General features: G+C 42.5%; 2 protein-coding genes across 36 annotated transcripts in view; both read left to right on the top strand.

Moving 5' to 3' along the window:
• The window catches only part of rims1b (regulating synaptic membrane exocytosis 1b), a 68,162-nt gene extending 56,079 nt beyond the window's left edge, over nucleotides 1–12,083 (top strand). For 26 of the 31 annotated variants that reach the window (XM_047579385.1, XM_047579382.1, XM_047579383.1 and 23 more), the window contains 9 exons: nucleotides 1,263–1,357; nucleotides 1,469–1,629; nucleotides 1,870–2,022; nucleotides 5,193–5,407; nucleotides 7,671–7,812; nucleotides 8,236–8,345; nucleotides 8,748–8,849; nucleotides 9,101–9,240; nucleotides 9,354–12,083. In XM_047579385.1, the coding sequence (XP_047435341.1) occupies nucleotides 1,263–1,357; nucleotides 1,469–1,629; nucleotides 1,870–2,022; nucleotides 5,193–5,407; nucleotides 7,671–7,812; nucleotides 8,236–8,345; nucleotides 8,748–8,849; nucleotides 9,101–9,240; nucleotides 9,354–9,569 (1,334 nt within the window). In that variant the 3' untranslated portion in view covers nucleotides 9,570–12,083. Of the gene's footprint in view, nucleotides 1–1,262; nucleotides 1,358–1,468; nucleotides 1,630–1,869; nucleotides 2,023–3,886; nucleotides 4,625–5,192; nucleotides 5,408–7,670; nucleotides 7,813–8,235; nucleotides 8,346–8,747; nucleotides 8,850–9,100; nucleotides 9,241–9,353 lie in introns of those variants that run through there. The other 5 variants (XM_047579412.1, XM_047579411.1, XM_047579393.1 and 2 more) reach the window with 3 other exon arrangements.
• A 1,246-nt stretch (nucleotides 12,084–13,329) lies between these two features.
• The window catches only part of kcnq5b (potassium voltage-gated channel, KQT-like subfamily, member 5b), a 109,274-nt gene continuing 96,584 nt past the window's right edge, over nucleotides 13,330–26,019 (top strand). For 2 of the 5 annotated variants that reach the window (XM_047575539.1, XM_047575514.1), the window contains exon 1: nucleotides 17,603–19,019. In XM_047575539.1, the coding sequence (XP_047431495.1) occupies nucleotides 18,685–19,019 (335 nt within the window). In that variant the 5' untranslated portion in view covers nucleotides 17,603–18,684. Of the gene's footprint in view, nucleotides 13,458–17,602; nucleotides 19,020–26,019 lie in introns of those variants that run through there. The other 3 variants (XM_047575523.1, XM_047575531.1, XM_047575547.1) reach the window with 3 other exon arrangements.

Genomic DNA, 26,019 nt, shown 5'->3' with positions numbered 1-26,019 from the left:
CCACTCCAGATGTTCCTGAACCAAGACCGTTCAAAATGTCATTCTGACCAGCTGATATTCTGGTTCTGACACAGACATATTTTATTTAAAAAAGAAAAAAAAAGGAACAAGACATTATCATGAGCAGGGAGTGACTTCCTACTGTGTTTGTAATCTGTGAGACAAGGGAAGATTAGCAATGCTTAAAAATATGAAGAATATTAAATAAATATCCTAAAAAATCTCAGGGATGTTTTTGGCCCTTCTGTAGTTGTTCAATTTGTGAAGGAACTTTCACTTAGGGTTGAATTTTTAGGGTAAAACTTAGGTTAAGAGAGTTTTTTTTGTGTGTGTGCAAACATTAAGGAAACAGTTTTGTTCTTTCAATAGTCCAGTAGATCCAGTAGTTCTGGGTCAGAATGTGTTTTAAAACAAGCTTCACTGAGAATGTGCCTTAATGTTGAGATGACATAAATTTTCAAGTGCAATAACTTTTCTAAGTCACTTATAAACAGTGTTCCCGTGCAGACTATGAGCCTTCCCACTCATTTTCTGACTGTCTCAGTTCTCCATGAAGACACTGATAAGTGAACCAGTGCACATGTTGCTCCACCTAGTGTCAGGAAGCAGATCCTGCACCCTCAGGGAACCCTATAGTACAGTTAAACTCATTTCCAGAAACTGTGGCTAAATTTCTCAAAACACAAAACAGTTAATTATATTTTCAAAATATCTTGTAAAATGAAAAAAGGAGCACAAATAAACACATAGCTATCACATCATGTCTTACTTTATAGAACATTGATGTGATGAATAAAATAAAAAACCCTACCATCTAAAAGGTTATTATAAGTTTGTGGTTTCAGGAAGCCAAGAGACATACTCAAATGCACACAGGTGTGTAGAAATGACTTTTCTTTGTCCCAAAATGGCATTCACACAACTACATGTACATGCAGCGCAAGTCTGTTTTTACATAGTATGTAGTCAAAACTCTGTAGGTACAATAAGAGACACAAACCAAACAAATGATTTGCATATTGGATGCACAACTGAGTTTACACTGGTGCAAATAACTAACTGGTGTTGTTTCTAGGTGAACAGAAAGCATTGAATTATGAAATCTGTGTTTAGAGATTACACTTAAAATGTTATTTGAGTGAGACCAGTGCAGCTGTGCTGAGCATTTTAGAGCCATGTTATTAGGAATCTGTAAAATAAGCAATGTATTATTCTTACAGTTTTTTGTTTCCTTCGTGTGTTTGTCTTTTTGTCTCTCTCAGCCCTTGCGGTGGATGACCGAGCCCGAAGGCTCATACATCCCTACCGGCCTTCAGCCTCCCACGACCCAGAGACGGACGTCAAGATCAAGCGGGAGGTCAGCGCCCTTCTTCTCCGAACGCTTCTTCCCCCATTCGAAATCAGAAATGTCTACTGTTTGATCTGCAGTTTTGAGCCAAACCAATGAACCACTCCCTCCACCTTGTAGATGTACGCAGAGCGAAGGCGTAACAGCGACAACATGTCGGCCAGATCTTCAGACAGCGATATGAGTGATGTGTCGGCCCTCTCCCGCGCCAGCAGTGCCTCCCGCCTCAGTAGCACCAGCTACATGTCCATCCAATCAGAACGACCCGGGGGGCGACTCAGGTCAGTCCTCCGTTTCCTGTGTCTTACTGTATGTTCACTGTAGAGGGTGCTGTCATCAGCCGTCTTCAATCAAGCCTAAATCACATGTTTGCCTGATGCCTGATAATCACTGTGTGTCTTTTTTCCTGCACGCCGCTCGTTGCATGTTTCTGTCCTTCTCCGCGCTCTGTCTCCTCTATCCACAACACACACACACACACACGAACACACAACAAATGGCTCAAAACAAACTGAACTCAGATCCAAGTCATTAGAGGAAGAGAAGAAGGACAGGAGGATCTCGTGGGGGGTGAACGGAGAGGAGGAGAGGAGGAGGGCGGCAGGAAAGAGGCGCTTCTCTGAGGAGTTGAAGCGCAGGAGACACACTGTAACAGGAGACACGAGGGAGTCCAGGTAAAGAGCAACGCTGACGGCGGCAGGCGATCCATCTTCCCACTGTACAACCAGCTCCTCAAAGTGTCCCTGAATCCCAGATCGCTCAAGAAAACAGTGCACAGCTGTAACTCTTAACGGCAGCAATTATAGACGGTGTCTTATTGATCTCTGCGGGGACGGGTTCTTTCTGCCTGCGCTGTCCAGAGGGAGGTTAGAGGTCGCATCGTGCTCGCGCAACTGCAGTTGTCAACTAATACCTGGGTAAACTTCAGTTCCAGTCGGGGAGAAAGGTTCAGTTTGCTTCTCCGGAGGGAACATCTAGTTGAATTATATTTAGTCTCATTCTCAAAGATTCTCAAAGGGACACCACAGCAACTACACTAGCAAACTAATTTTAAATAACCAAGCCGAAACGAAATGTTCCAACTTAATAAGTCACTACGAAGCAGCTCTTCACATGGATCCACACAAACACTCATGCACTTGCCCAGCTGACCAGTAGCCATGTGCTGACAGGGACAAATGACCCCATCCCAGCGGCCCTCTGTGGGCCAGGTGGTGATGTAGTGCAGCTTATTAGCTGGTTAATGTATCGAGGTCTGGGAGTCCGTTCTTTAAGGCCTCACCGTAGATCAATCCAAGCAGAGTGTTGGAAAAGCCCTGCGGCCTTTGACTCAGCTTGTGGAGACTGAGGTGAGGGGGCTCGTGTGCTGGACGGAGGCGCTTTTCTTTGTTTCGCTCATCGGCAGTGAAAAGAAACGCCACCACAAGCGCAGAGCTAAAAGTATGTGGACGCCTACTGGAGCTTCCCATCCTGGGAAGACTTTTCCTAAAACCCTTAATTGAAATATTAACCTGAAAAATCAGCCAGTAACAGCTCCATGGTCTCCGTCACCAGGAGAGTATATACCTATAGATGACTTGGACTTCTGGTTTCTATAAGACATTTCATGATGGGAGAAGATGGGTAGATGGGTGGAAAAACAGTTTTGATCCCGTTTTCCTTGTTTCCTCCAGTGACAGATAAATATAGAGTCATTAACAGACTCTAGTTATTTGACTTTCTGACGGAAAACAACCACAGAGGCTCCAATTCAAATTCCCCACTAGTGTTAAGTAGCTATGGCCTTTGTTTCAGCTGTTGTTTTTTTTTGGCTATACCACGTCCTGGATGAACCATCAAAGGCACATTTGGCATGCGGTGCACATTCAAGCTGACACAACTGCAAAAAGAGGAAACACAATTACAAAGCAAACACAATCATTTGATGACAAAAGAATATATATATATATATTGGTGAGAGATGAATAGTAACATCCATTGATGTCAGAAAGGCCACTGGTCAGTTTTCACTTGGAGCAGAGTATGGTTGTGTGTATTGAGTGGATGCTCTCCCAGCTGCTTCAGGACAGTTTGATGATAGGTTGTGGAAGTTTATGGAAGTGACTGAGTGCAGACACACCGGATGAAACAGACGTAGTGTGAGGTTATAAAGACACATATATAGGGCCTCCTAACATCTTCCTTTAATCTTATACTTATAATACTTCAGTAATTTTTAATAATTCGTTGGATGCTGCTCATGTGACTTTTTTTTTTTTTTGCATAATATTTACAATTCCCATCTTTGTTTTAGTCTGTCTTTCAACCCCTTTCAAAATAAAGTGACACAAAAAGTATTTTTTTCTGCAGACATTCTGGAAATCAGTACTGAAATATTAAACAGCTTAAAGAAAGTTAAGCTCCAAATAACATGTAGAATTAGACTGACTCAAGATTTTCTTCTTGCACTCGTTTTCTGTGCCTGTGTCAGTGCATTTGTGTGTGTTTTGTTATATATGTGTATATTCATCTTTGTGCAATCGTCACTGCATGTCCCAGATCCCTCCTTGCATGTATCCTGTGCTGTGACCGCCTGGACACCCTCCATCATTCAGACCTGGATCGTACCCTCCCGTCCTACCCCAGTCCTGCGCAGCCTTCCCTCACTCCCCTGGAGGGGGCAGTGGAGAGGCCTCAGTCCACCCTCCCACTTCCCGGTTGTTCCCCATCTCCACTGGGTCCCTGGAGCGTAGCTTTCAGGGGCCCTCAGGGAGTGGAGAGTATGGGTGATGGGGGCAGTGTGGCTGGACTCTCCTGCAGCACACTGGCCCCCTCTGAGATGCTGGACATGCGCCGGCTCCTGCGAGACCCCAGGAGGCAGCATCGGTCGCTGCGAAACCTCTGCTCACGTGTAGTGGCTTGTTTAAGAAGAATGAACTTTAATCCATAATATGAGCAGCTTTGGACTGCAAAACATTTCATCTTACTTTTATAAAGCGAGGGCTACTGGACTAATTGGATTTCTTGAAGATGTTTCATCACTTGTCCAAGTGACTGGTGAGGAGCAGCTGTTCACAATATGACCTCAACTTGCCACCAGTCTAGGATGAAACAACTTCAAGAAACTCTACCCAAGTCCAGTTTTTTTTTTCTTTTGGATGAAAGTTCTCAGTCATCCACGTCATGGTAATCCAAAATGCATTTAAAAAGGCGACTTTTTAGTTTCTTTATCCAGATAGCGTAAAGAGTTTGCACTAAACTTTCCTGGCTTTGCAAGAATAAATCCTTATCACATGAGTGTGGTAATGCTTCATTTGGATTTCATTAAGAGGCATGTTTCAACGGTACTGGATAGACAAAAAACAATCAGAGTGAAAAAGTGTGTGACATAAGTCAGCATGCTCAACAAATGCCTTATTCAGTTAAGTTATTTTGTTCTAAATATTCTTTTACAACAGTGACTTGCTACTCCGATGGCAGTCACTTTGTTGGAAACTAATTCGGCCTTGTGGCGCACAGATGATGTGTAGGTGATTGACCCTCTTTGCCAGAGCATAATCAGTTCCCAGTGGAGTTCCATTTCCCTTCCAGGCTAGCAAGACTTCCTCAGAATGATATATCACCATTCTGTCATCATTTCAATTCTTTGAGACCACAGAGGTTTCTTCATCTGTGTCACATGCCACTTTGTTTTAACATGATGCTAGTCAGACATGTTAATTATCTCTCATCTCGAGTCAACCACACTGTTTTTTGTGTTCTGCCATAGTAAATAGAACTGTGCAATGTAAGTAACTGAGCGCTCAGTAACACCCTCGCTCCAGCACGCCAGGCCCCAGAGTCACTCGGTGTCTTCTCCCTCCAGTCGTCAGATGCGGTCGATGGGCCGCAGCATGCTGAAGAGCTCCAGCGTCAGCGGGGAGATCTACACCCAGGAGCGCACGGACGGCAGCCAATCGGACACGGCGCTGGGCACGGTGGGTGGCGGCAGCAAGAAGAGGCGCTCCAGCCTCAGCGCACGAGTGGTGGCCATCGTTGGCAACCGCGGCAGCCGCAGCACTTCGCAGATCAGTGCCCCCGGTGAGTCGCCATAGCAACCCCCCTCAAATTAAACCGGTGACTGTCACATCCAGCTGGTCCTGTGTGGCATGAATGTGCAGCTTTGCTTCCAGACATGTGAGTTAATGTATGTTATCTTCACATCCCTTCTTAATAATAACTGTTACATAGTGGTGATATTGAAGAATGATCCCGCCGTAAGTGATGGAAAGTGTCAGTACACTTTACACGAACCAAACCTTTTACACCTGACTGAATTAATTATGATGGGATAGGATGTGTTTAAATGCCCAGTGTGGAGTGATGGATCTGCCAGACATACAGTAACACAAGACAAGAAGGGTTTTCCCAACTTTACTGACAATTATTGAATAGAAGATAGATGTTTCCATGTCTTCACCGTTGCTGTCTCACGTGGAGCAAACATACTCAGAAAGAATGGATTTATTCCCACGAGAAACCATCCGATCAAGAGTTTACGTGATTATTAGGAGATCAGATTTTCCTTTTTTCTTTTTTGACAGCTGGGATAGGCTCCAACCCCTTTCACAATGAGTGAATGAGTTTCCACACCTTATCCTGACATATTCTTGTATGTCCTTTCTTTGTTACCATACCTAACTTGCCTACATTCAGCCATTCATAATGTTTAAAGGAGCGTACAGATTTAACGAGTAAGAAGGTTAAATCTCCCATATCCTGAGCAGGTTTGCAGCAGGTGGGAGTTGAACCTCAGCAGGAGTTGAGTGATATCTCTATGGCACAGCCGCTACTTTAAACTGCACCTGCACCTTTAACAGGATCATGTGACTACACAAACCCATCGCAGATCTCAAACCAGAGAACTACTGGCAAACATGCACACACACACAGACGATTAAACTGTACCGGGGCATCGCAATTTTTTAAGTGTCCTTTTGCTCAGTGAAAGACAAATGTCTGCCAGCTGAGTGCCTGTAACAAAGAGGAAAAACCGAATCACATGTTTCAGACAGTTCAGGACGTCCAGTCTGAGAGCCCCTCGTAGCTCAGCCCCCAGTCACCCAACACACCCTATGTCCAGATCCTCTTTTGTCCACAGGGGCGTGTACGATGAAAGCCAAATCCCGTATTCCCTTCTTTGTAGTGGACTTTAAAAGCTATTACAGAACATTGGGCCTGGAGGGGTCTCTCCCCCTGCCCCTGACGCAGAGAGGAGAGAGAGCAAGTAGAGGCAGCACACAGATCAAATTTAGTCAGAAAAAGCTTTCCTGGTCATGATGGATGACAGCAAACACAGGTAAGGGAGGCTTGTGTTTTTTTTTTTACCTTTGGATTTGGGATTTAATTCTGATTATAGGATAATGTCATTAACATTTCATAGTAGGTGGAGTAACTGCTCAGCTATGGTAGGGATGCAGTCAGTGTAGTTTGGGTGTTTTTCTACCCAACAATTTCCTGTTTACTACTGAATATTGTTATTCAGTGACTTCTCTGCATAGACATAGACATACTGACAACATATTGTGGGACCATGTAAGTTTCAGTTCAGTTCAATTCAGTTCAGTTCAGTTCAGTTATTTATGTAGGCTTAATTGCATTCCACATTTTCTAGAGACACAATAAAAAAAAAAAAACAAGACTAAAGAGTAAAGCACACATGTCAGATCACATCATGACACAAGTACAAGATGTATATGATGATGTAATGAACAGAAACAAGAGCACGGTTCCGTGAAACTGCAGTTAATAGTTTTCAATAATAGTTCAATCACAGGTGGGTTGGCTACTATAATGTTGTTGGAGAATGATGCATTTACGTAGGAGTGGATAACTGCAGGCTGTGATGACTGGGTATTTATATCATTACTCATATGAGAAGTACTGATCAGAATACCCTCAGAATAACCCCTTTATTCATAAAGCACCTTTCAGAAGTAAGGGGGGGGGGGGGTGGTGTGTAATAAATTTTGTAGTACTGAACATACTTAAGTTCACTTTAAACCCCACGTCATTTCACGGATCACATCAAATTAATCTATTAAATCAGTCAGTTAAACACACACGATGACAGCATAAAACCTGAAACATTAATCAGCTATTATGCTAAGCTACGCTAACTGCAGCTACGTGCAGTTGTGAGTTGCTTTAATCATCTCATCTCACGCTCTCACATCACCGAACAAGCTTGTGGTAAAAATAACTGCTGCTGGGGTTCACTTGTCTCTGCAGCATCTGCAAACTGTCTCAGGAACACAGGTTTCCTGTCAGGTGTCTGATTTCCCGACTCTCTTCTCTCATTCAGAGGGGAAAAGTAAGAAGGAGAAGGGTGTTCCCATCCAGAGGAGCACGGAGACGGGCATGGCAGTGGAGCTGACCAGGAACATGAGCCGGCAGCCCAGCAGAGAGTCCAACAACGGCAGTGTGAACAGCAACTCTGAGGGGAAGTCAGTAAACCACATCCCTTCTGTTTTCTGTTCTCTCTGTCACAAAGACATGTTGAAGAAAATGATGTGAGAGTGAAAGTTATATTTCATAGTGCTCTGAGGTACTATTTACCGACCGAGGCGTCCATTTCTGTCTGTATGAGTCACATGTTTCACCTCAGACTCAGTGCGGTGATGAGGTGTTTTTGTCATTTGGGCGGTTATGAATAGCTTTTAATTAAATAACTAATTGGTTGCAAATCTGTCCCTCTGGGGCAGCAGAATAAAGAATAAAGAAAGTGTGTGGAGAGGGTGCAGAGTAAAGCAGGAGAGAGAAACCACTGGAAATATTTTGATGTGCTGATATGCAGGTTGATATAACTGTATGTTGGTGGTACTGGTAATTTTTCACAAAGTTATTCATGTTTGTGTTTTCTATTTTAGTCTTTTCCCAGGGGTGAATCTGGGAGCCAGCAGTCAGTTCAGCGACTTCCTTGATGGACTGGGACCAGCTCAGTTAGTGGGCAGACAGACACTGGCTACTCCTGCAATAGGTATAACACTGATCACACTGCTCGCTTATCACTGCCCTGTTTTTTTTTTTTTTTTTTTTAATTTCTTTTTATTTTATTTTATTTCTTGCATTTTCTTCAGTTATTATTTTTTTATCAGATTCTTGTTCTTTTATTGTAATTATTTCTAGTGTACATTTCTCCAGGGTATTTTTACTAATTATTCATTTTTTTATGATAAGTATTGATTACAATAATTATTATACTAACATGTTGTTATTGTTAATTAACTGTCTTCACGTATTTGATTTACTTATTCAGTTATTTGTTTTTTTTTTTGTTTTTTTTTTTGGCCATGGCCCATTGTCTGAGCAGCACACAGAGTGATTGATCTCTTCCTGCTGTGTTAAACTAATCATCTTTTCTCTGTGCTGCGTTACCTAGGCGACATCCAGATCGGTATGATGGAGAAAAAGGGTCAGCTGGAGGTGGAGGTGATCAGAGCACGAGGACTTGTACAAAAGCCAGGATCCAAATCTCTCCCTGGTAAGGTCCTGGTGTGCCTCGAGATACCGAACAGCTACTAATCCCTGCAGCTCTTTGGAAACTTCAGTCACGCATTTGGCACATTATGGTTTGATAAGCGGCGCACATCCATTATAATCCAGGACAAGCTTTCTCCGTTCTTTTTCTTTCCATAAAGCTATAACCAGCTGTAATCTGATCTCCATTATACTGACGAGGTGATGTGTTCCCCGCTAATGGCTTTTTTTTTATTGTTTTGCATTTGCCTTCAGCTCCATATGTCAAAGTCTACCTGCTGAATAACGGAGCATACGTAGCCAAAAAGAAAACCAAGATTGCACGGAAAACACTTGACCCACTGTACCAGCAAGCACTGCTATTTGAGGAAAGCCCGCAGGGTAAAGTCTTACAGGTGAGCAGGAGATTTATTTTTCTTCATCGCAAAGTTAAAGGTTTTGTTTTTCTCCAAGTCGGTAGCCGTGGAAGTAGAACTATGTAACTTCACACAACGTTATTTTCCTTCAGGTGATTGTATGGGGAGACTACGGCCGCATGGACCATAAAAGCTTCATGGGAGTTGCGCAGATCCTACTAGAGGAACTGGACCTATCAAGCACAGTCATTGGTTGGTACAAGCTGTTCCCACCGTCCTCCTTGGTGGATCCAACACTTGCCTCCTTAACGCGACGAGCTTCTCAGTCGTCTCTTGACAGCTCATCCGGACCCGGAGTCCGATCCTAGTGGACCAACAGCTCTGCACCACTCTGCGAGAAAACAAACTCGTGAATTGTACTACAGAGAGAACTGAGACATAGACAACAACAATCAGAAATGATCACAACGAGAAAGCTTTGTTGGAATCTGACAATCACTCCTGCCGCGATTACTTTTGTTGTTGTAGGGAGCGTCACATTTCAGTGTTTCATATATAGTCAAAGAAAAATAGCATAGTTTTTCTCTGTGTATGCTGACGAAGCAGACCTGTCGTCAGGCAGCAGCTCCCCAGACGGCAGACGTGTCAGAGAATCAAAACGAAGCAGGGTGGTTTTTAACTGAATCAACAATATAAGCAAAGAAATGTATGTAAGCATTGGAATGTATGGACTCAAGACAGAGGTAATCACCCTCCACGCCTGCAGGTGGCACAGTCTTCTTTGCAGTGGCCTCCTCCAGAACCACAACAGACTGCCGGCACTCCTGTCCCCAGGCAGGGTGCTCCCATGTGGGTATTTAGTCTGGAAGCACAGGGCCTTCTTCTGGTGCCTAGACCTTGGAGCCGCATCACTGGTCCCTCTCTGTCGGAAAATCCTCTTTTCAATATGTTTACCATGGCTGCTCTGAAGCCACACTGTTTTAGCGTGTTTGCTTTGTCGTTCATTTCTTTCCCTTTGTTACTACTGGCACAAAAATGTTTTTACAGTGCGTGAAGTGCTCATGATAATGTTGTCGGTCTGGTGTGTGCATGGAGAGAAAAAAAACAAAACACAACAGATAAAAAAAAAAAAGGATAAAAACTATTAAATGTCTGCAAGTGTAATGCAGGGGGACTGGTTATGATGACACAGCTTAGATTTTTACACTTGACAATGAAATTCCGTTGTTTTCCTCGTTCCACCGCTGACAATAACATCCAGGCCAGTCGTCTTTGTATAGATATACATTAGACCTCCCAGGAGGTTGACCAATAAATAAAATTTATGTCACTTTGAAAAATCACACGGAATAACCGTCACCTTAAAAAAAAAAAAGACTGAAAAAAGAAAATCGTTGTTCACCTGCGTGAGAACAAAATAGGACCATGTCATTTTCCACATTTTTTGAGGAGCGCATCTCCTCACCACAGCACGTTTAAGGTTTTTATCCGACCCTTAGGTTAACTTTTATTTTTTTAAATTAACCACAAGCACAAGAGCTTGATTTTTTACAACAAAAAGTTTAACTTTTTGAAGAAAAAAAAAACACGTAGTTACAAAAAAAAGCAAAAAAAAAAAGCAACAATCTCTGGTTACGTTCATTTCTTTGGATATTAGACGAACAGAAAAGACGAATCACTGACAAGTTTCCCTCGTGCATCTCTGTGAATGTGAACGTAACCAATCAGACTGATCTGTCGGGACACCAACACCAATGCTCATCTTCCGTTTCGGCCTGCAGACTCCTCCCACCAGGAAAGGGGCGGGGCCAGCATGACTTTGGAAGCTGTTCCAAGCTGCATGCACATTTTTGTAAAACGAAACAGATACAGAAAAAAAGATACTGAACTAGATACGTGTGTTAGTTCCACATACTGTAGGGCCGCTTGTATGTTGCATGCAGTTGTACAGTTTGCTCGTACTTGAATATTAAAGAGATTAAACCAAGAAACCGAAGCCATTCCCATTACGCAAAGAACTCAAACAACAGTCTGTCCCACGTCCCTCAGTCCGGTGCTGAATGTCCTCAAACTGAATCCCAAGATTACGTTGATGTCTTTCCTCAACCCTCTGGAAGATGATGTACTGTACTGTACAGTAGTACTGAGCAGACCTCACAGCCCCTCTTACTGTTACTCCACATCATAGTATACCTCCAAGGGGCTGAGGTGATGTATGAATAAATATGTACAAATCAGATCTACTTATATGGAAATATGAATTATGTTTCAACATAATGATTTCAGATATGCTAACACACGAGCTGAGAAGTTATAATAAGAATAAAAGCAGATGCACAGACAGTCATACACTGTAAATACTCAACAGCCATTCACTGCGTTATCAGTGGGTTGAGTGATTAATATAAAAGGGGCCAAGTCATACAGTGAGGAGTGATAAATGCTGTACGTCATTAGGGGCCACGTAGTGGGATGTCAGGGCGATGGACACACGGTGTACCACTCCTGTAAGAGTCGTTGTCGTCCGAACACTTCTTTGTGCTTCAAACTCAACGTCTGAACCCGAGTCACGTTCAGCCCCATTTCAGAAGACTTTTGTTCTTTTCATTGTCCGGTGACGCTGGTTTTTCTTTCTTTTTTTTCTTTTTCTTTTCTTTCTTTTATTTATTTTTTTTGGTTTGGTCAGTATTAACAGGAAAAAAATTGCTGATTGTTTACAACTTCTGTGTTCCACTGAAACAAGAAAATTAGAAAAAAGTAAAGCATTCACTGCAACATTTCTTGTTTGTATAACAGATGTGGCTCAAATGATGTGTATGTTTTATATATAAAAAAGTTCATTTTTATTATTTACAAATAAAAAAAGAATGTGTGGAAAAATATTTGTTTGTTTCTGTTATTCTCTATATTTCATACAAGGCCACAGTAAAAGAAAAACTTGTTTGTGGAAAAGTATATATATATATATATATATACATATATACAATATATATATATATATATATATATATATATATATATATATATATATATATATATATATATAGATACACATGACTAATGAAGCTATACATACATATATATATACGTATATATATATATACATATATATATGTATATACATATATATATATACATATATATTATGTATATACATATATATATGTATATATATGTATATATATATATTATATATATATATATATATATATATATATATATATGCATATATATATATGTATGTATAGCTTCATTAGTCATGTGTATCAAGTGTCAATGTCATCAGAATACATCACCATATCTGCCTTGTATATTGGCTTATAAAACTAACAAGTTTACGCCCTCCCTGCAGAATGTGTGTTGCAGGGATATTCGTCAGATATTCAGATATTTGGTCTTCTAGCCTGTGCATCTCTATTCCACCCTATCAGCATAGCTGGGCAGGTGTGCTGGAAAATGGATGGGATGCCCCAGGTAAAACAATGTTTCACATGGTTCATTCACATGGGATAAACAAACTAAATGTGTTTTAGTATAATTTACTATCCATGTTTACGTCTCTGCTGTTTTCCACCTCACCCCACTGCATGCCAGAGACAGCTTGAATCACTTTACTTTTTTTTTTTAATATGGATAATAAAAAATGGATAATAATAGATTTTTGATATTACTAATCCTGGGGAAGAAAATTATGAATGACCTGCCAGTTTTTTAATTTAACCTTAACAGATGGACACATTAATGTTTGATTTAATGATTTCATATGTTTAAATGCAGTGTAATTATTACTTTACAAAATTAAGGACTATTCTTACAGGATTGAGATCACAGACAACCTCTGACATTACAAATTACCGGAGGTCCACAGATAAGACTAGTCCCCTGTGAATAGGGCTTGTGACATACAGTACTTCTTGATCCACTTTGGTCTTCAAGTTCTTTTTTGAACCTGCTGATACCAAAGAGATGGGAAATATCAACTTCCTTTAGCAGTATTTGTTTTTCTAGCGAGAGTGTGATGGGTGTGTACTTAACACTTAGGTCGCCCAGGATGCCCAGAATAGTGGTTGTTCAGACTAGTAGAGCAGTTGACTAACTGCTCTACTTGTCACGACCTCCTAAATCACTAGCGAGGAGCCCAGTGGGTTGTTGCATCTGCTAGTCAACTAGCATCAAGTATGTGGAAATACTTGATTAAAGATGAAGCCCACTCTTCTGTGACATGCAAAATATGTAAGTCAGTCTTGGTGTTACTGGTGAGTTTATTTGTTATTAGACACTTAGCTGCAGTACACAGAGAGAGACAGAGAGTTTTATACTATCCTATTTTACAAGACGCGGTTAAGTATTATTAAAAGCTATTGATGGTGTCAAATTTATAGGCTAAACATATCTGCGGCGTACAGTATTGATACACTTGTGTGTTTTTGTCCATTTCTATTACATTGACATTGTTGCTCTAGTTGCGGGGGCTCTTTTTTGTCCTTGATGTCAGTAAGTGCACCGTGTGAGAGAGTTACGATGAGTGTTTGCAAGGCTCATATTAGAAGTATCAGACTGCCGGTGTTTATGGTGTTGACTGGTCTACGGCTGACAGTAGCCTGTGTTCAAGCGTCTGTTACCTTGCAGAAAAGTCTCCGTAGTTTCCTTTGTGTGACAGTTACAAAAATTCAGGTCAAGAACATAGATTTCATTGTTGCAAAGCATTAATTTCTGCTGTGGTTATATGTATGACATCATCAGCGACTAGTTGACTCGACTTTCACCACGATTTAAAAAAAATCCAAAGTTGTTCAACCCTAATGCAGACACACTGCACTGCAGTTTGGGTATAAATGACGTCACTGATGTTTTTTTGTGTCTTACACAGTCTGTGGCCTGGTATGCTGTCCAAACAACAGTTTTGACAGCTGAGAGTTAAATCAAGAGGAACGTTTACAGCCAGTGGTGAATTTATGTAAGAAAATCTTACAATGCAATCCAGAAATACCATAATCAATACCCTCACAATGTAAACTACAAACTATGTAAACTACATTACAAATTCCATTTAGATTAAAAATAAATTAGATCAAATAAATCAATTTAGATGAGCAGCACAGAGGCTCTGTGGTTAGCACTGAGTCCAGCTCGGCAGCAGCTTTTTTTGGGTGGAGTTTTGGCTGTGCCTATATTGGTTTTACTCGCCTTTTGTCCGATGACAGGTGGGATAGGCTCCGGCAACCCCCATGACCCTAATAAGGGTAAGTGGTAATAGAAGATAAGATTAAATTAGAGCGCCTTTTTTAAGTTTTCTGTTTAAACCACTCCTGGTTGAATGTCCTAGATTTGCCTTTTCCCTCTTGAGAAATGATAAAATCCTCCGGTCCATGTGGTCCCAAACCCTTTATCTCCAAGTTTTGCAGTGGTAAAGTCCTGAATCTCACACAAGCCAGGTAGTCAACTCAATTCATTCTGCAGTAAATGAATGACACGTGAATTAGCGCTGTCTTCCAGACAACCAATGAGAAGCAATCTGGGGCCCTTGACTTCAGCACCCACTGCCTGAACAGAAGTGTGTGTTGTACACACACATTCACGCGCAGCAGTTCACCAGTCCACAACACTTCAAGCTAGGGCCATCTTGGCTGGACACAGCATCAGGCACAACAAACTATTCACACAACTACACTATAAACATTGTCTACAGAAGAAATTGCACTCAATAAATGTAAACTGTGGACATTTCATTGAGGACAAAGTTTATTATTTATTAACTTATGCAACAACATTTTTGACTTATAACTTATAAAAGCATAATCCTCCTCTGCACAGCAATGCCCTCTGGTGGGGCCGTGCGCTGCCGGTCCCTAATGCAAAGACGCCCACCACAGGACATCCTCAGAAGGCCCATGTTCATTTTCCGAAGTGTTGGAACTGTTTTGGAAGCACAAGGGAAACCTACACAACACTAGGAAGGTGATCATAATGTTATAAATGATCATCCACATAAACTGAAACAAGAGTAAATGGACATGCAAAGTTTCTTGAAGGCATGTTACCACTCATCCAAGTTTGGAAAAGCACCGAACAGAGGAGCTGAACTCAGATATATCAATTTAAAACACAGACTTAACATCTGTCCCTATTTCATCATATTCACACCTTAAGACTAGATTCTCTATTGAAATCCCAACTCCCAACCAGTTGCTTGTTTTTGTGTATATACTGTGACCTTGATGACTGAGAACCTTCTCAAACATATGCTTCAGTTTACTTGATTGGAACATTCAAGTGCTTTCTTCACTATCTAATATAAAAGAAAAGTATGTATGAATGTTTGTTTTCCAGTCACTGTGCAGCCATGCGGTCTCTGATTTTGCTCTAGAGGGTGTCAGCTTTACCTTTATCTGTTCTACTGATCACTTCCTTCCTTGTTAAAGTGAAATTCTGTCTGCATACAGTGAGTGGTTGCACCAGTATAAAAGCACCTTCAAGGAAGAACTCAGTCTGCTTGTTCTCTTAATAATTTCTATCAGTTTAAAGCAGCTAACATAATTCCTACGCTTCTCTCTGTGTGTAGCTCTTGCAGAGGAAATATCTGAAGAAAAGGAGAATATTTTCAGGCAGAGCAAAACTTGTATAATGAAGTATTTGTTACTAGAAGCCCCTGACAGCCATGCACTGCTACAGTATAACACCATAACTCTCTGGCTCTGGTGCTGCTACAGAACTTTGAACCAAAGAGGAAGTCGAGCCACCATGGCCTTATGCGTGACCTCACGTATGATCCAGTGCAACAGAGGTCTTGGGAGATTTATGTTCCACATCCTCTAGTTAAATAAGCAGAGGGGCCCCCGAAACAGCATCTGCAGGCAATCTTGACGAAACCCTCCCACCACCCTCACCATACCAGCCTGGCCCCAGGGGCCTCCGGTTCGATTCATGGTAGCGGCAGGGCTTGTACAACCTCGTTGTACAAAGCGTTGATACAGACCAACGTGGAAAAGAGGAACGTAGATCATACAAGTCAGAGGCCACAATAAAATTCCCAAGCTGCTCCCAGGAAAAAGATGAATTTAATCAGGCCAAAGGTCATCATTGATGGAAAGACAAACTGGGTCTGGAAGTAAAATACAAACATTACAAACGCTAGAACCACCCATGAAGCCAATTTTTCCAAAAAGAGTGTTAACCAAACGGAAGCGCTGGAGAAGAGAAAGAACTTTGGAAAAACATGTCGAGACTGTATTTTTTATTCAGACTGTGGAAGATGCTTGATTGTAGTATGTAAAGATGACATGATGACTGTGTACTTTTAAGGCTGTAAGCTCAGTCCTTCTTTGAAGAGGAACAATTTTAGAATCTAGTATGAGACTCCTTCCTCTCTGCCTGCTGCTCTTATGGTGTGATTCACTTACTGCAACAAGAGTTACGACTGAGGAAAGACACCAGAATGCTGCACGCACCTGAGCAGTTAGATCAGTTTAAATGCTAGAGAGCTCTCTCCACAAGAAAGATTGGGTAAAGCTTTTTTTCATCTTCATCTTCACCTTTTAAAGTTATTTGTTAAATGGGGCTTGGTTGAAAATAGATAAATATGTCCAGAGAAAGTTGGCTGGCCCTGAGCTGAAATGATGAAGGCGGGGTTAAGGGAGACTCAGTGTGAAGATAACATGTTAACCGTATACACTGTTGCAGATACTTCTTGAATGTGAAAACATATCTGTTTACCCCTGAACACTCAGTGTTATCTTTTAGATGTTTAAAGAATAGAATAGGTGGCATGTTTCACCTTGCTCCAGCAGTTTCACAGTTTGCCATCTTCTGCACAGTCTAAACGAGCTGTGGCTAATGCAAGTGCTAGAATGATGCTTGATCAAAAGCAAAGATGGGGTGTTTGCATAAACCACAGACTGCATCCACAGAAGAAGTGTCTACAGCTGTAGCAACCAGCAGATGGCGCAGTTTTTTTTAAGAAAGCCAAAGGAGGTTGAGCCGTGAGGCTGGAATTTCTGCAGGTTGCAACAGCTCCTGCAGACTCCCAGTTTCTGTGGAATAAAAATACGAGGACACATACTTCTGTGCTCCCCGATACTGCGTAGTCTCCGCATTTGTGGCAACACGCTAAAACCTGCTGCCCGACACGCAGAGATCAAATGTTTAATCAAAATGTCAAATGCTTCGTCAAAGATGATTTTTTTTTAAAGCTGTATTGACAAAATAAGAACATCCATTCTAAGAACATTAAGTTGGTCACAGAGAAATATGCAAATATGAAAAAATGAAGCCAAGAAGAAACCATGATTTCTGTGCATATCTTTTTATTTTTATATATGTATTTTTAACGGATATGGATGACGACCTTTTTCTGTAGGTCAGCCTGAACCCCACAAAGACGGAAGAATTTTACTTAAGCTGTGAAGAGTTAAAGTCTGTGTGATAGTAGTGCTCTGTGTGAAGAGGAAGTTCAGACATGAGATTCAACTGACGCATAGTTTTCACTTCTGGTGCAGCAGAATCACTTTTGAGTTCATGATATTTAAACACAGCAGCACTTTCAACAACGGAATGTCTAACAGGTTCAAAACGAACTTCTTCACAGATGTGATGGGTCTTCTGATGCCACGGTTTGCAGTGGCAGCATATGACAGAGCAGTTATGTATGCACTTGCGGGGCTTTACTTTTGCAGATTTAATCAGATGAAACCATAACACCCTTTCCACAAACGCAGATAACACGAATGACTCCGAGCCATCGAATCCAAAGTAATTTGGGTTACACCATAATATTTTCTGCAGATGTTCGGTGTGCCGTCCTGTGCGCTCTCTTTTCCAGCCCACCAAATGGAAAATTCATCAGAACCCACGTTACCTGATAGGCCTTTTTTTTCTTTCTAAAACGTGGTGTAATTTGGAACTTTTTTTTTCTTCTGGTAATTGAATAACACGAGGAGCGAGGATCGCCGGTTGCTCATTTGCATCTCCCCTGGCTTCGCGCGCAGCGCCTCCTAAGACAAAAACACTCCAAAGAGAAGCTGAAAGCCTCATTCTCAAAAATCTGTGGAGTTAAGATGAAACCAAACGGCGATAAAGAGAGAATCGCCGGTCGCGCACAGAACTGATGCGTATCTGTGGTGGACGCGCAGCTTCAAGCAACAGGCAGCAGTGGAAAGAGAGTCTGTGCTGAAATTTAGTGATAAAATGTCACGACACGGACACACGTTGCACCTATAACTTGTTATTCTATCGCGGTGGGTGGGACAGTCGTCGTGGATACCTTTACGCGCGGTAGTATTTGTGTAAATGAGGGGTTGATGCAAGAGGAAAGAGGGCGGTGTGTGCGTGTGTGACGGTTGGCCGTGTGCCTTGCTGATGCTGCTTTCACTCCCAACTCATCGCCTGTTTGGCTGCGTCTCACACGTGTAATTTACCGTCCGTCCAGGGCAGGACACGCATGCTTGAAAAGACCTCGGCGCACTTGATGCCCGCTCCGGTGATGCCATGCCCCGGAACCACAGCGGAGACGAAGGTGGCACCGGGCTCTGGATGAGGACGTCGCCGGGGCACCGTGGCGAAGGCGTGAAAGATGTGGAGTCCGGACGAAAGATGATGAACAACGCGGGAGACGGTCTGCTGTCAGCCTCTGCCGCCGCAGGTGCTGCCGGCTCCGAGAGCCTGAGGGGGAAGCAGGGCGCCCGGCTCAGTCTGCTGGGGAAGCCGCTCATCTACAGCGCGCAGAGCGGCCGCAGAAACGTGCGCTACCGGCGACTTCAGAACTACCTGTACAACGTGTTGGAGAGACCGAGGACCTGGGCGTTCATCTACCACGCGTTCGTGTAAGTTAATTTTCTTCATTTTTGTGTGTGTGTGAAGGTGTGGACACCTGTTGATGACCACTGCCATCTCGAAGCCACGTAAATGAAAATGAAACCCGGTTTTAGCTCGAACACGTGCTGCCTGCATTAGGTCTACTTGAGCACACCTCTTTGTCGCCGTTTGTTTGTGTGATGCCTGCCGTGGTAAAAAGGAAAAGTGAACAGCATCAGCAGTTAAGGAGCAACTCTTCTTGGTGCTAAATTCTCACTTTAAACACAACATCCCTTCTGTTCTGTGTGAATGAAGTCCGGGTTGATGCACTCTCCTGGCACACGTGTTTATTTCTCTGAACTTGACTTAAATGTTTTAACATCACTGAAAATATGCAGCACGTGCAGGCCTCTGGTACACACAAATAATCATATGAAGGTTGTCAGTGCTCAAAACATTAAAGAAGACAGGACCAGTTGCCTTTCTTGGATAAACAGCAATATATTTTCAGTGACTTACGCATTCATGAACCACTCAGTGGTTTCATTTAAAAAAAAACAACAACGGCAACAGTTTTCTCTGAATGCCAACAGTCAAGCACATCCTTAGCCTTTCTGGCATTATCATCCTCCCCATCCAGCTGCATTTGATTTCCCGCGTGCGACTGTTATTGTTGTGGGACCATAGCTGTTTCTGAGAGGAAGGAAGTGGAGACACATGACCATAGAGCACTATTTTCTCTTTTTTTCTCTGGTGTGTGCGTGTGGGTGGGGTGAGGGTGCCTCTTTGCACTGGGGGGAGGGCTAAACTGTGTGAGCACAGGGTGCTTAGGCACTTTTATTTTAAAAGCATCCTTGCCTGTTTCAGGTTGTTATGTGACCTCTCCTATGTGCTGTTGTCACTGGTGTTGTCATTTCAGTTTCAAAACTTACAACAGGACATTTCAAAACAAATGTACACCCAAAGGGAACTGAATGAGTTTATCTGTCTTCTTCTCCTCCTCTCTTCTGTCTTTTTCTGCCTCTGTCCATCCAGCCTCAAGCAGATGTATCCCCTCCATATGAGCTGGGTTCTGCTTAAGGTTTCTTCCTGTTATAAAGAACTTTTTTCTGCCGTCGCCTTAGTGCTTCCTTTGGGGGTTGTGAAAAGCATCTGGATACTATTCGAACTGTTCCTCAGATACGTTTGGACAGAATTGAAATGGTTGTCTTTAACAGAAAAATTATGTCACATGCATATGGTTAGTGGAAATTGGTAGGACTGAATGATCTTGATGTTGTTCGCGTATGGAATAAAACAGGCCACTGTGCATCAACAACTTAATTAAGATTCAGGACATTCAGTTCAGTTTTAATAGAGAGCATCTAACAAAATCTGTTTCCCACAGGACGTTGACGTTTGGAGTATAAGTGTTTCTTGAGAGGGATGTGATAGTTTTGACATATTTTTTGTTAGACTTTGCTGGTTGTTGCCACTAGGCAGGTGGAAAAATTGGATGAAGCAGTTGCTGCAGTTGGGTTTGCAGCTTTTCTTAAAGTATTTGTTAAAATCAAAAATAATATATATAGTAAAAGTTTCATTAAACAATAAAAGGAACGCCAGGAACATCCTAATAAAAGAAATGCACGACGAGCGACTGCGTGTTGTTTAATATGTAACATGACTCTGAACATTTGTCAGATTTTTAGGCACTTCTTTTTTTATTCCGTGTTGAGTTTATCAAAGGTTTTGCAGCCGTTGCTTCTCTGGAAATTCCGCTATGATGAGGACCTGCTAGATCTAGTCTGGATTTAGTTTTGTCTCATCGGTTACATGTAGACGGATGCAAGTATTTCTCTAATAATCAGAGTATGTCACCAAATGTCTAATCAGAACAGACTCAGACTCGAAATAGACTGGCCTGGTCATAAGGAGTTTTCAGTCTGATTGATTGCTGGTGTAAACCTACGTCTGTCTCTTATGTTGACCTGCAGCAGTCTTTTGATATGTGGAACTCAAAGCTCAGGTAAAATAATTGTAGTATATAAAATGATGAGTCTGGTAACACACCAGTTTGGATTTAGTATTTGGAAAAATACCTCTCCACACGATTGGATTGTCCTGTAACCAATTTGGAGACATTCTGTCGTTCAACTCATGTGTTCTGTCCATCTCTTCTGTCTTCTGTCCATCACCGTAATAAAACCTGCCCGGAGTGACTCCAGACCAAAGAAGTTTGTGGGTGAGGGGTGTTCGGGCTGGCTTCCAGGTTGGTGACAAGTGTTCCAGTCTTGAATTCGGCCCCAGCTCTTGATGAGCACCCAGCTCAGCAGAAAAAAAAGTTTGAATCCCTTCTTCTGAGGGTCATCATTCGAAAGAGTGTCGACGCACGCACACCCACAGGGATCTTCAGATTCTTCTCTCTTCACATCACGGACATTAAGAACGCGTGGTTGGGCGGCTGCGAAGTTGGTGAATAATTGTCTTTCATTTGTTGAGCAGCGAGCTGGAACTGGAGCTGTAGGGAAAAGTGAACCCTCTCAGCATTTTGCTTTCTCTCTTGTCCTGCGATTGATGGCTGATATGATGCTTGGTGGTCTTGAAAGTCACACCAGTCCGCTGATTGGACAATCACTGTGGCCGAGTGCTTTGCCATCGCATTTTCTTTCTATGAAACGGGATGAAGTCCCATGTCCAGTTCATGACATAATTACACGTGATTCACATACACTGCTACCGTAAATATTTTCCGCTCACTATGTAGCGTGGACTCGTTCCCCTTTAGGGGTTGTTTCACGCAAAATGAGCATTAACTGGAAACTTCCCAAAGTTAAAATAAGTTCTGTCCTATTTTCAGTTATTTGGTTAAACTGGTGGTTGACATGTTGGGAAAAAAATGACGCCCATGATGTCAAACATTTACAAGGAAAAGCCTTGGTTATCAGCACCTCCTGGTACAGGGTGGCGCCTTTAGGCCGTTACATTGTTCATCTTTGCAAAATGTACGTACCTGATACGCACATTGGATGAAACATTCACTCTGTTCCCTCACCACTGATGGATACACGACACCAGAATGTCCTTGAGGCAAATAGCAATGGTGCATAATCTGAGTTAAGAGCGCCGTGTTTTCCTCTCCTGCCGTGAAATTGAATGAAAAGACGGCTTGAGAAAATGTCCAGAGGACATTTATTTATTTTGTGGTAATCGTCCTGAGTGCTAAGCTGACTGTTAACAGACTCACTCATGACTGCAGTGTGAGCGCAGCAATACTTTGTCAAAACGCCCTGCTTTACTAAACATTACATTGTGTTATGCCCCACCTGCAAGTCCCTCCTATAGCTTTCACCACCTGGGTGTGAGAGAACAGTGATTACAGTAAAGTTGATGCAACTGCAGGGAGAGAAAAAAATCTGTTGTTTTAGCCAATAGAGTAAAATCAAAAACAGTAATTCAAATCGACTCTTAACCCTTAAAAGCCTGAACATATCACTGGTGACACATTAAATGTTAATGTTTTTGAATTACCGTAACTCACAGTGGTTTTCACAAGAGTGCCTGAACACTGGGAAGTTGTGCTTTTGTCCAGAAGACCTTTGTGACACCTCAAGGGTATAACTAGCTTCGTTTTTACCAACAAATTCCTCCAAACAGCTCCCTCTTCCTGGGGCTTGCGTCGCTCCCCAACCTGTGGCCGACAGCAGCGAATGCGTCATCATTACTGTAACGGCATCTTTTTTCCCAGAAAGCGCAACTTCCCAGTGTTTAGCCACACTTTGGTGACACATTTTGTTATTACGGTAACTCAGATTCCGCAAGCTTTTATTTATGCGCAGGCAGATGTTCTGGCCGAGGGTTAAAAATACTGTATGAGGTGCATTTTGCACACGTAAAGCTAAATTTTTTTTGTTTTTAAATGTGTAATGTGATTAACACACACTGAATTATCACCAACTCTGCACTTTCTCTTAGTATTTAAGAGCATTTTCACCTCTTCCTTATAGCTGCTTCCGTTTTTTGGCCTACAAACACATGCGAACATTAAGCTACTCAAATGAAGCTTGTAGAAATAAAAGGGGAAATGTATAAAGGACAGCGTAAATATTGGACTCTAATGGGATGTCTTAACATGTGACCGTTTGCCACAACTTTAGAAGTTGACAGTGTGACCAAAATACAATGAATAAATTGACCCTAATCCACATGTAGGTGACATGTATATGTGCACAAATGATTTTAGATTGCAGATGCTTTTCTTTTTCCAATATTGTTTTTTTAAATTTTTTTACCAAATAAAATAATAATAAGTATTGTCACTTAATAAACATTATAGCTGTTTCATCTAGTAGAAAACACGCATCTGTAAATCTGTCTTTTTTCTCTTGTGTACCTGATACAAGTTGAACCAAGCACCACTGCATTCGGGATGCGATAATATTAATAATAATGATAATAATAATAAAAAGTCCCCTTTTCCTTATGTGCCTCGTCTGAGCCGACACAATAGTAACAGGTCAGAGGAGCACATACGAATGCGCCCTAGCAGCATCCGGCTATCCTCTGTTTGACATGCCCACGCAGCACATCTTCATCGGCTCTGATGCTCGGAGAGATGTTTCACCTTGTTGAAACGGAGCTCCACTTGCTAACGCGCATCCAAACTTGAAAATTACGCCAGCAAAGAGCAGCATCGGGCGGGGGGTTCAGCTTCGTCACAAGCGTCTGATTAATGGCAGATTTTTAAAATAAAAGGCCGCGGTGAAAACGCTGCAGCCACGGCAGCATCAGACCCTGTTGCTTTTCACGCACTGACTGCCAACTGAAGGCAAACATCTCGCTCGTATGTGCTCTGTAATTCCTCTGCTGTTTGATTTTCCTTCATGCTGCATATATTTTTATCCGCTGCCTATGTGTGACAGCGAGCAGCACTGAGCCGGTCTTTGTGCTGCGTCGAGTTGCGCCCGGGGTCCCAGCCTGCCCTCCTTCCTGCTCGTACACACACATGCACAGTGCTGCCATTCATCTCACCTCTGGATTAACAAGCTCTTATCCTTGCAAGTATGTTCAGGGGCAGGAAAGCAAGAGGGAAAAGGATACAGTGTTCCTCCACCTCAGGTTCCTGAGCTGGCACGGCGAGCGGTCGGAGAGGGGGGGCAGCAAATGGTGACATGAACTCGCTGCTCTCGCTCGTTAAATATCTATCAGTCGGTTTATTGTTAGAAAAACTTGGATTTACAGGCCGCAGTAAAGGATGCTGGCTCATCCTGAAAGCTGTGTTTGATGGGCGTATGAGTCCAACAGACACAATAAAATGTTTAGTAGACATCTGAATGACTAATGAGACGCTGCTTTAAGTCCCACTGCTGTTCTGTATTATATTTCGAGCCATTGTTTAAAGTCCATCAAGATTCTGCCACTTAGAAATATCTGTTTTTCCCGCACTCCCCGTTTTTGCTTTTTGACAAGTTTATGTTCTCCGCTATGGAACATCACTGTGTGCTGGAATCCCTCTCTGTAGATGCTGCCGTCATATCTGTGCATTTTAGGTCTTAAATCTTCACGTCAGCACTCAATGAGGCTCGGTGTCACCTTCTGAGTGGGTGATTTAAGCGAAAGAAAAAAAAGCATGTTTTGAGCAGGGGGGAGGTTGCAAAGCGCAGAAAACCACACGGCCCGTCTGCTTCGGTGTCGGCGGAGATTCAGTGTGTGGCATAAAGCAGAGGTGTGTGATATCTCCATCCAGATGGCAGCCTCTTGGCGCTGTGTGTGGAAGGACGGTGTGTTTGGTATAAATAAGGTGTGGTTGTGCGACCTTTCTCTACGTTTTACATTTCTGCTGACAAATGTTGTGACGGCGCTTTGGTTTTCTTTCGTGTCGCTACAGTCAACGTACATAGCTCATGTAAGCTGCATTATGTCCAATGCAACTTTTCCTCTCTTGTGCAAACACTGGATTCCATCTGCAGCGCTGAATGTTGCAAAAGCTCTGTCTGAGCAGTGTGTGCTGTCAGTAACATGTATTGTGGTCCTGAAAGTCTTTGCTTCAGTCTAGTTGTAATACGGTAGGGTACGACACTGGCTAAAAAACACCCTGCAAGTTCGTACCTACATGTGATAGATACACTGACCAGCCACAACATTATGGCCACTGACAGGACGCCAGGTGCTCCCACCCCATAGCAATGACACTCCATGACGACAGCGGCCATCCCCAGCAGGATGCAGCCTGACACATGCACACACAAGGACCCCCACTAACAGCATTCTGTTACCAAACACCACAGGACACCCTCAGAAGACAATGTTATATCTGTGTATACCGTAAGTCTGTGTATGCATCATTAATTCGCATGTTTTGACTCTGGAGGGGTTTTGGAAGGTTATTTTTGAAACTTTTTCTTCAGTTGTAATAGTAATAAATCAAACCAGATCTCGTCATTTGGAAATATTCTTCCTTGTTCTCTGTGCAGATACCGGGGGGGTACATAAGGTTGTTGCTTTCACGGCCCTCCTGGCACGTTGCCTGATACTTTTGACGTGGAAGCAGGACGCCACCCCCTCAGTTTCCAACCGGATAATAGATGTGTTGTCTAAGCCTGAAAAGATCAATTGCACACGATGGGGCGCTGACAACAAATTCACCAAAACTTGGAAACCTTTCCTGACATTTTTTTGACCAACCCTCGACGCAGGTGATATATGGTCTGACCCGAATGAGCCGCCTCTGTGTGATTATTATTTGTTTTAACTGGAACGTTTAACCCTTGTCTTTCCCTCCATCTTTCATTGCTAAGTGCCTGGGGCCTCTGTTATGGTTCAGCACGTGGATACGTCGTCTCGTCTATGGCGGCCGGGGTATGTTCTTGGCGGCGTGGGATTATGTCATGTCTGTATAATTCTAAAATTCCCAATAAAAACTGTCTGTGAAAGGGGGAAAATACGCTCCGAAACCATCGTTTGTTTCATTACAATAAGAAACATATACTGCGGATATGCACCAGCTTTAATCTTTGAGCAGCTGTGTTTCTCTTTAGTCCCACACAAACATGT

The sequence above is a fragment of the Mugil cephalus genome, chromosome 2 (genome assembly GCF_022458985.1).
Source record: "Mugil cephalus isolate CIBA_MC_2020 chromosome 2, CIBA_Mcephalus_1.1, whole genome shotgun sequence".
Lineage (NCBI taxonomy): Eukaryota > Metazoa > Chordata > Actinopteri > Mugiliformes > Mugilidae > Mugil > Mugil cephalus.
This window is presented reverse-complemented; position numbering and strand designations above follow the sequence as displayed.